Raw genomic sequence first — 10686 nt, 5'->3', positions numbered from 1 at the left:
GATCAAATGACAACTCTAATCTGAAAGCGGCGTTAGAATTTTGTTGTTCATTCAAATCTGTCCATTTGCAGTGAAAAATATCAGGATATAAATTTAAGATCATTGTCATTTAAACAGAAATGATTGGATTGAAAACCGGTATTCAGGAGAAGTAACAGAGTGTTTAGAGCAATCAGGTAATTGATGTCAAATGATTTTCCACATTGATAAAAACAAATTGGCTCTGGCACTTGTTGAAGAGAAAATAAGCAGCAATCAAGGTGAGGTGTCTAAACACACAGCAAGTTATGATTGTAAGAGCGAGAGGTGATGAAATAATTTTCCGTAACAAAGAAAATTACGAAAATGTATGCTGTTTAGTCCCAGACAGAAAGATGTCATCATCTCTCAGTAGCAGTGTGTGAATGCATGTAACTGTGTGAATTTCAGTATGTGTGTGTGCGTGTGTGTGTTCAGCTGCAGACAGTGCCGCTGTGTGCCCGCCATGTCCAGACACCCTGCTTCCTCTCCTGTCATGACCCGGAGACGGGGATCGGGCCCGTCTGTGCCACTTTGTGCCGGGTTCAGCAGACGGCTTCCCATCTGACATCACCACGGTGATGACGGTGATGACGGTGACGTTACGGTAGACGGGGCAAAAGCCAACAACGGAGGACACTGACAGTGTGTCTGGTATTTTGTTGGGTGCACAGTGGCTACAATGATGTGTTCTTTACTTACAGATTGTAGAGTTCAGTCTGGCATGTATACAGAAATTAAATGTGTTTTTTCCATTAAAAACAAAACAGAAAATATCAACTCATAGAGATCCCACACTGGTTTTTACTGTTGCTCACAAAGCAATACTAACAACAAAAAGTAAAAAGAAGCACTGTGCTGTGCAGATTGTTTTTCATTTTTAAACTTTTTATATATGTTTTTAAAAATATATTTACTTTTTTGCACCTGTTTTATTTTTCTATTCAAATCACAGATTTAAATGTCTTCCCCGGCAGTTATGAATATTTAGAGCACATTATAGAAGGAGGAACCCGTTGAAGGGATTTGGCAGAGCAACAGGTGGCCCACCACAGAGTTAGAGTGACACCTACAGAGCTCAGGGTGAAAAGACCACCAGCTCCAGCTACTAATACACTCATACACTCAAACAGCCTGTGAGGGTGAATATTGGTCTTATGGTTAACATTTGTAAGTGTGTTTAACATTGGAGGACATGATTTGGCTTCAGGGATAGATAAATGTATAAATCATGGTGTTTGTAGCTTAGCTGACAAGAATACATCAATCAACTAAACTTCATGTAGCGCTTTTGATGCTTTCACCCATAATAACAACGTTAATAGTGAGTTATCAGACATCAGGGGTGAGCAGGCTTTTTCTTCTTCTTTTTTAAATAAGAGAAACTTCTCAAATCTATTGTTCAACAATACAAGAACCAGAAAATATAATTAAACATGATTCTAATCAATTACGATTGAAAATGCTTTATTCATATGTCAAAAGGGGATTTGAGACAAATATATTAAACACAAAAAAATGTCCCGCGTTTGAAAAATGAAAATGCTATTTTCCCATTACAGTCTTTCTGAATGCCACAGGTTGCAACTTGAGCCGCACACCACCAAAATATTTAATAAAAGGTAGGATTTATCACAAGCAATTTTTGTTGTAAGACTAAGTAAACAAGATCTAGCTTTAGAAACTTGTTTTCACACATTTTCAAACAATGTTGGAGAAGAGTATAGAGGCACAGTATAACAAAAGGGCATTAATGTACAATACCTTTGTGTTCATACAAACCATGGCCCATTACAGAGAAAACTGACACATTAAAAATAATATTGCAATAAATGTAAAATTGAACTACATAAATCCTGAAGGAATCCACCTAAAATCCACTAAAGATTACATCTACGATAACGTTCAACGTAGACCTGTAGAGTCTGTATAGTCTGCAGGGTGATCAATAACAGTAGTAGCCAGGACACATTTGTATTGTCCTCCCTCAGTTCAGTGGATCAGTGTGTGAATCTGTTTGTGTGTGATGATAATATTGTCATTTACTGACTCTATTAAACTCAGTCATCATCCTCTGGTCTAAACTAATGCAGAGATAAATCCCCAGCAGGGAATTGACTCACATGCTGCCATTATCAGCTTTGGACTGGACTCATTCATGTACACCTACAGCCTCAATTATTCTCCGAGCCTACATCAGCGTAGTAGTGACTCATAAGATACAGTAACGTTAAGTTACAGACACTTTAAATCTGTGACTACATGGTGAGGTAATATGACATGGTAAACGTGACCCACATGTTAAATATCCCATTAAGCGCTTTTAAAAATCCCTGCTTCCCCCCAGCAGACGGTTAAAGGATACTTTGGAGTCATAGGGAATGATATCCTTCTGTTTTGAGATGTGTTTGGACACAATGCAATGGCTCGGACACAGGGTTTTTTATGATATAGAGGAGAGAAAGTGTGAAAGAGAAAAAGGGGAGTGAATGGAGCTGGCGGCTCTATTTGTTTGTGTTTCCAGCGTACAGTGGAGTCAACAGGAGGCCAGCCGTGTCCGTGAGGCTCCTCTGTCACAGTGCATCCTGTCTCACTGCTTAAAACCTCCCTCCTCCTCTCCTTTTAGCATCCTCCTCTCTGGATTCACAGAAACATGGATCCTGTCTGTCACCATTCTTCTATTTAAAAAAACAACAAATTCCTCTTATCACTAGTCTTTTATTCCCCGCTTCTCTTCTTCTTCGATACCGCCCAAGGCCCCCTCTTATGCAAAGGTTGCGACCCCGCTGACCTCTTGTTCACCCCGTCTTGGCCTTTGCAGGTTAGCATCCCTGTCAGCTGCAGCTGTGGTGCTGCTAAAAGCCGGATAATCCAATCACACAGTCATTAGTGCTGAGTAGGCCAGAGCCTGAGCAGGTGAGTGTGTGTTTGTGTGAGTGAGTGTTTGTGTCGCTCTCTATTAATCTTTTACTAGATTGTTTTGCTCATTTCACACATTTTTTTTCACATGATAACAAGTGTCTCCTGTTTGCCACATGTTCAAAAACACATCAGATCAGTGGTGTTGAAATCCTACGATCTGTCCATTCAAAGTATCAAACAACCAGATGCTGTGGCACTAACCAAACACTGTAGCTTTATCAAACCTTGACATGTGTAGACATGGGCATCGAACTGGGGGTTAAAATGGGGATTGAGCCCACAGGGCCCTCATGGGGAGGCAACCCACAAAGATACTAGAATAGACGCCAATGGATGCTGGAAGGGGTTCATAGAGAATGTGTATGAACAGGATCAAGAATGCTGTGCTACACCACTGTGTGTGGCTGCAGATGAAGGAGGGGTTGCCAGGTTTGAGATTTTCAGGACGGAAGGCATGTGTGGTGTCTGAACCAATCATGGCGCCGATGTAAAGAAGACAAGCTTTTTTTATGCGTCCTAACCAGAGGTGCAGCAGCTTGGCAGAAAACCCGTCACAGTTTCTGCCTCTATGTAGAAAAAACTTCTCTCTTAATTATTTTAAAGACCAATTAAAATGAAAGGCAAAAAATGGTTTTAGTAAGATGTTGCCCATGCCTTTTAATTTGGTCTTTATTATTGTTTCATGCTCTCCTGTCTGTCTGTCTGTCTGTCTGTCTGTCTGTCTTTCTGTCTGTTACCATGGCAATATCTGCCTTTAAATGTTAGTTGACCAACTTGATTAATTATGAATAAAGACAATAATGATTTTAGTCCCAATGCTACAGTATGCCCAACATAAGACATTGCATTTATACTTTTATTAAATTGTTCGTATACCTGTTACTACACTGTAACTTTTTACCACTTCTGTTTAATTCATTCTCCCTATTAATGTGTATTATTGTTATTATTTTTATTTGTTTTATCTTATGACCAAATGCGAAAAGAAATGTTACATTAGAGTGCTCCTAAATAGATTGCAACCAACACTGGCAGGTGTTCTGAGGAGATAAATTGAAAAATAACTACGTAAATTTTATCAACCATTTTACTTAATGAAACACAGATCAAAAAGAGAAATCTTTATAAAATGCAGCGCAAAACTATAAAAATAAAAAAATTATTTTTTATAGTTTATTATCATTATTTACATAAAATAAAAACAAATATTTTTGTTCAACGGACTGATAAAGCCATAAAAAGATGGAGCGTCGGATTTAAATCAAAGATTCATAACCTAAATAGTGTTTGAATATATCAATTACATTAAACATGAGATGAAACTGAATGTTAATAGGGTTACAGTATTAAAAGGTAGCTGGTAACTTTTATTTAAAAAAGGTCACATATGCTGAAACTGTCAATATAGACTCAGCAGTACGCTACTGACATGGCCTCCTCCCACTGATACAAAACATGGTGTTAAAATAAGGTAGCAGATCCAGAGTAGCGGGAAGACCTCCTATTGACAAGGGGAGAAACAACAACGTAAGTTGGCTATTTTACTAACTTTTGAACAGCATATGATGAGCACCTTGGGTGATAAACGTGCACATTTTAAAATGTACTCTTCAATTTGAAGTGAACACGATGACACTGCAAGTCAAGGTTCAAGTTAACGGATCGGTGTCAGCCGGCTAGCTAACCTGTGGAGTGTTTTGGCCTTAGCACAGGAGCTAATCAATGGCGCAGTAAAGAATATTGGATTTCACGTCCAAAATCTCAAAATTACCTAAAATATCACAAGTAAAAATGAAGATACAGTGCCTAGTTGCGGCACGAGCGTGTCTGTGACACCTCAATCTAGTGGAGCAGCTGTCAGTGGAGCCAGAGGAACGTGGGCCTTAGCTAACGCTAACAGCTCCATATAACGTTATCGCCTGCCACTGCTGGTGGATTTGAGAAGCCATCTCGGCCTATTTCAAGAAATATGGTTTTAGGACAGTAAACTTTTAAAACGACTATTTCAGCCAGGCTGGTTTTCGAAGTGGCAGTGGCTGCACTATGTCTTGGATGAAAACTTTATTTCCCGGCATCTTTAATTAAAAGTAAGTCTGTCATTATGTTAGGCCTTATTTTCCTATGCTGATCAACCTACCTTTCTTATGTAACCTATATTAAAGTGTGGTTCTAGCTTACTAGTCGCTTTCCGTCTTGCATACTATTAATAACGCTCGGCATTGCAAAGGAAAGGAGTGAGAGCAGTGCCAGCGGAGGAACGTGTCTATCGAAGTACTGTGGGGTTTCACTGGGTTTCCTATGTCAGGATGGCCGAGCGGTCTAAGGCGCTGCGTTCAGGTCGCAGTCTCCTCTGGAGGCGTGGGTTCGAATCCCACTTCTGACAGAAGTCTTTTGAAAAGACAATACCTTCAACACTTGTCTGATATGTGGAGCGCGTATTGGGCCGTCTGTTTTGAACGTTTGGACCTTTAGTACCCACTAGATGCCAGTAAAGCACAAATGGCAACCTGTTGAATTTTGAGTAGTTATGGGGAAAAAATAATTTGGTGTTCAACAAGTTATAGATTTCTGAGTAAACTTATTTCATTTTTAGAGAATTAGTTTGACTATTAATATATAAAAAGAAAAAAACTTGAATTTAACATTTGTCTTTTCATGTACAGACAGTGGATCAGGAATCACAGTTTCCTGTTTAAAACACCACATTTGTATTTAGAAATAAATTGTTATATCAGAGATACATGTATATCATTGAGAATCAGTGAAAACACATATGGTCTGTGCAGGATAATGTGAACCTGTAGAGGATGTATTGTATTCAGAGGATGTGAGCTGAGTTGAGCAGGGCTCCATTAGATTAACCTGAGCAAGGAGCACACTTGAGCCATTGACAAATGGGCTATAAAAAACATATACCTAAACTTGAACAGATCATTCAGTCTATCAGATTGTATTTATATATATTGCACTTTTTCTCCATTCACAGGCACGCGCGCACGCACACACACACACACACACAAATATACACACATAACACACATGCCCCCTGGCTCTATTCACCCTCCCACTCACCCCTAAATCGACGAAACATTAATTCAGTAGATTAGATATCACTCAAGATGGCTCAAGCTCACTCAAATTGGCCTCGTGCCGCTCACAACGTTGCATTGCCCGCAGCATCTTTGCCCAGATAGCTAGACAACGGCCTAACTGGCATAAGCCTATTCTTTGGTATTTGGTATTAAATGTTCAACTCCCCACTTTGACCACCTGTTGTCATTCTATTAATTAAAGCTGGCTATTATTGGGCAAAGTTTCCCTGTCGCCATGATTCCTTATTTTCCCATGTCCTTAATGCACATAGGGTGGTAACATAGGGCGATAATTTAGTCGAACTTCCTTGAGTAGGATAATTGTCCCTATAATTAGTCTGTGTGTTGTTTCATGAATAAATCCTGCTAGCTCTCTAATCTATCTATCTTTACATAACCAGAATTTAAAGACCCAGTTTTAATGAGGAGTTTTCTGACAGTGCAGCTCGCTGCATGAAACACCAGACAACGGCTAATGTTAAGTGACAATTTCACCTTTATTAACATGGTGAAGAATCCTTAGTAAAGGTCGGGATGACAGGCTGGAGAAGGTTGTGGTGCTCAGGTGGTGCCTGTAAAGAGAGCAACACACTGAGAGAGAAAAGACTCATTAAATCACAAGGACGTCACTGGCATGAATCACAGCAGCTTTTTATCCTTCAGCTGTGCGGGCCCATGTGCATGTTGAAGGTGATTTAAAATAAATAAATAAAGAGAAACAAATTTCTAAGGTCTTTTGATTATTTAAGATTATTAAAAAGGGTTATTGTCAAATGTTAATATTGCAAATAAAGACATCTTGCGGCCAGCATCATTATTCCAAATTTAAATTTAAAATCTAAAAATCGTCTATTCAAACATTGTCATGTTTCAATTTCTAAATGTTGTAATAACAACCTAAATAACCATGTGCACATTAACGTTTAATCATTATAATGAACAGAGGAACTGTTTATTCGGAGTTGAACTCACATTTACAGTCCTAATGCTGTAAATACTCCTAAAGAGCCAAATGTGTATTCATCCGCAGCTGAAAATAGTCCCAATAAATGCACCATTTGTCCTGTTCGAGTAATGTTTGTAATAAAAACTAATGTGCTCAGCTGCTTCAGGAAATATCTGAGCTTGTTTTAAAATTAAATATTTTTAATCCTGGAAGGCAGGTGAAGAAATAAATCACAAAGTTTTTTTTTTTTTTTTTATTTACAGAGGAATGTCTCATCAAAATCATCGCTGTCACCATTAAGAATTATCACCAGAATTTGGTTCCCATGGAGAGTCTGATGTTTCAGAGGTCATGAACTCTGAACACAGGCGCTTATAGAGAAATAAAAGCAGCTTTGCCTTTGCTCCAGCTGCTTGAGTGACATTGATCTTCCAGTAGAGAGACAGTGTCGTCCCTTAGAGACCACATGCATGGACAGAGGCTACATTTTCCTCTTTTCGCTGCATGAAAAGGGGGGGGGGGAGTTTAAACATCTCATCCTCTAACTTAATTGTAACAGCAAAAGCAAACATTGGCAATATTTACATAGAAATAAAAATCTTTTTGCTATCGAAATGCATTAACAAAATGTAGACTATAAATCCACAGTAGACTGGTGATTAAACTGTTTGTTTAGCCAGAGTAAGGAAGAAGTTCCTCGTGGCAATGGGGGAGGGTTTTAAGCAGAAATTCCCACTTGCTTCTTTCATAATGTTGATTGCTGCTCAGGCAGAAAGCTGTTCTTTGCTTGTGCAGCTTAATCTAGTGTATTGCACCAAGCAGCTAAACACCTGAAACCTGTGCAGACGGCAGGATGTGGTCGCAAGGTGAGGACAGCGCAGCGGCAGGTAAGACCCGATCGCTTGCATATAAACTGGTGCTGAGTTACTGGCTTCAATCGCCTCGTGACTTTGGCAGTTGTAAAACAATTTTTCAAAGATGTTTCTTCAAACGTTGGAGTTTCGGTGCATGGAAAAGTTCAAGATTCCCTTTTCAGGAACAATAAAATGCTTCAATTTTCTACACCTACCAGCGCCTCTAAAGGTCACCGCTAATTAACACGTTATAGCCTATTTTATAGAGTCTACTTTTTATATCCAATTAGTTTAATCTTTGTAAGAACAAGGCATTGTGTGTTTTATTTATGTTTTTATGTGCTGGATATGAGAATGGTTTTGATGTCCATCTAACTCCGCAAAAAAGTTAATTATTTTTAACCGACCCAAAGCTCTGTCTGTTGGACAACGTGAAGCAAAAGACGGAAACTCCCGTGAGTCAGAGGCCACAGAAAGTGAAACATGTTTTTAGGATCCTTCTGTGATTTCGCTTCCTGTATTTCTCTCACCATCCTCCTTCAGATGGCCTTATGAAGCTCCACTTGCAGTCACGTTGACAGGATGTGAGGATGTTTGATTATCTCGCCTCCCAGCTCAGCGTCTTCTCTGGTCTCTGATGCTACTGCCCCCATGACAATCTGTCTGTTGTATGAAGATAAGCTGATTTTCTTTTCTCCACAGAGTCTGACGGAGAAAATGTTTTAACGTCTGAAGATGAGGGAGACATCCAGGTATCACTGTTAATGATAGGCAGTAAATTACTGTTTAATTAAGGCCTCTTTCTAATCTGCAATGGAGCCAATCAACATGGAAGGAAACGCCAGAATCCTGCTCAAGCACATCCAGTGTTAACGTTTTTTTGGTGAAAAAGGAAAAATTAGATGTCACACAATTTGGAAGGCCTTCCTTTGGTATAAATGTCTTCCATTTTTAGTTAGAGAAAGCATTATTTGGCCTTCACACCCCACACTTTTTAAGTCAAACATTTGATTACAGAATGAAAAGCTCTAAAACAGAACTGATTACGTTGACGAGGACAAATGCAATTGTGGTCCCTCAACCGTGTGATGATAGAATAAAATGTGAATAAAATCAGTGGCAGACCAAAAAAGTAATCTTAAAAAAAAATCATTTGCATCACTTTGTTGTTGCGTGATTGATCGCTTCTGTTTTGTTTGTTGGATATTTAGTGTGAGATCCTGGAAATTCAGAGGGACGAAGCCAATCAGAGGCTGTCTGAATTGGAGGAAGGTGAGAATAATCTAGTCCTTTTTCTGTTCCCGTTCAGGGGGGGGAGGGGGACAAAAATAAGGAAGGAAGGAACAAATGTAGACCTGCATATTTCACACAGAAAAGGCTTCAAATAATCTTACTCAGTTTTAGGTGATTGATCAAATCTATATTTCTATTACCATTACCATGAAGACTAATCTCTCTCTCTCTCTCTCTCTCTCTCTCTCTCTCTCTTTCATCCCCAGTCTCCAATCAGCTCTTGAAAGAGATAAATGTCCTGGAGATGCAGTTCCAGATTGAGCGCTCCTGCAGGGAGAGTGCTGAGGCGCTGGCTGTCAAGGTGTGGTTTTTTTTACTACTGGACTGTTGGTCCTTTCCTTTCCTATGTCCTTTCCTGTCATTTCCTATGTCCTTTCCTGTCATTTCCTATGTCCTTTCCTGTCATTTCCTCTGTCCTTTCCTGTCATTTCTTTTACTCTTGTTTCCGTTAGTAATGTATTTCCTTTTTTTTCCTTCCCAGTGTCCTTTCTTTTCCTTTTCATTCCTTTACTTCCTTGTCCTTTCCTCTTCTTTGTTATCATCTTTTCTTCACTCATACATCTCTTTGTCCTTTTCCGTAGCTTTTTTCCCTTTTTATTCCTTTGTATCCCTTTGGTTTGGTTTCCTTTTCTTTCCGTTTCCTTTGTTTTTGTTTCATTTTCATTCGTTTCCTTTCCCTATCCTTTTTATTTCCATTTGTTTTCTTTTCCTCTCCTGACATATTAAGAAACTGAGGCTGCTTCACGTACTTCCCCTCCAATGATATACCCAAACGTTACCTTTCAAACTAATAGATCAAAAGCAAAAATAACAAACCTCTAGACTTACCATCGTCCCCCCCTGTTGCCTAGGTGACCAAAGAGAACAAAGTCCTGAAGAGGAAGAGCCAGATGCTGATGCCGCTCATCCCCGAGCTGCCTGAGAACTTGGGTGCCGTGACCTTTGACCCAGAGACTAACCCCGAGGTTAACGGCGAGGACGTGGTCAATGTTGGTGAGGAGACGCTGCTGCTGGAGAGTCAAGCTAAGATAGCAGGTTAGACAACACTAATCAACAAAAATAGAAGTCAAACTGGGACATCTGGCATTTTTTTGTCTGCCCGATAAACCAAATTGAAAATAAACTACCGATAACAAATAGGAGTTTGTATGATAAGGAATTTACAATGCAATAATAATGTAAACAAGAGGTACTTTAGATTCTGCTGTAAATCCCCAAACAATCACTGTGATGAATCAGGATGAACATTTCCAGTTTAGCCAATTAGTTGAAGAATCCAGCTCATGAATTGGAGTTAATTCATGTATTTATTATCCGATCGGTTCATATTGACATACTTTGCTGTTACTCTTGCTTTGATTGGGCAAACCATACTTAAACGGGAAAAATAAAAAATATAAACTTGTGTTTGTCAGAGCTGCAGGCCTCAGTGGACGGCCTGCTGGCTGAGAAGCTGCAACTGGAGCAACAAGTGGAAGATCTGACCAAAGAACAGGTCCAACTCAGAGAGCAGGTGTGTGTGTGTGTGTGTGTGTGTGTGTGTGTGTGTGTGTGTGTGTGT

The 10686-nt window shown here is 39.5% G+C and overlaps 1 protein-coding gene and 1 non-coding gene across 2 annotated transcripts in view; both read left to right on the top strand.

The window, feature by feature from the left end:
* Positions 1–5240: 5240 nt before the first annotated feature.
* Positions 5241–5323, top strand: trnal-cag. Its single transcript has one exon. It is a non-coding gene; the product is annotated as a tRNA-Leu (tRNA).
* A 2340-nt stretch (positions 5324–7663) lies between these two features.
* The window catches only part of shtn2 (shootin 2), a 7919-nt gene continuing 4896 nt past the window's right edge, over positions 7664–10686 (top strand). The window contains exons 1-6 of the mRNA XM_034857357.1: positions 7664–7865; positions 8535–8584; positions 9044–9104; positions 9332–9426; positions 9977–10160; positions 10541–10676. Coding sequence (XP_034713248.1) covers positions 7832–7865; positions 8535–8584; positions 9044–9104; positions 9332–9426; positions 9977–10160; positions 10541–10676 — 560 coding nt within the window. The 5' untranslated portion in view covers positions 7664–7831. The remainder of the gene's footprint in view (positions 7866–8534; positions 8585–9043; positions 9105–9331; positions 9427–9976; positions 10161–10540; positions 10677–10686) is intronic.

Source organism: Etheostoma cragini, chromosome 19 (assembly GCF_013103735.1).
Source record: "Etheostoma cragini isolate CJK2018 chromosome 19, CSU_Ecrag_1.0, whole genome shotgun sequence".
NCBI classification, from domain to species: Eukaryota; Metazoa; Chordata; class Actinopteri; order Perciformes; family Percidae; genus Etheostoma; species Etheostoma cragini.
Note: the sequence above shows the minus strand (reverse complement) of the source record. Positions and strands in the feature narration are given on the sequence as shown.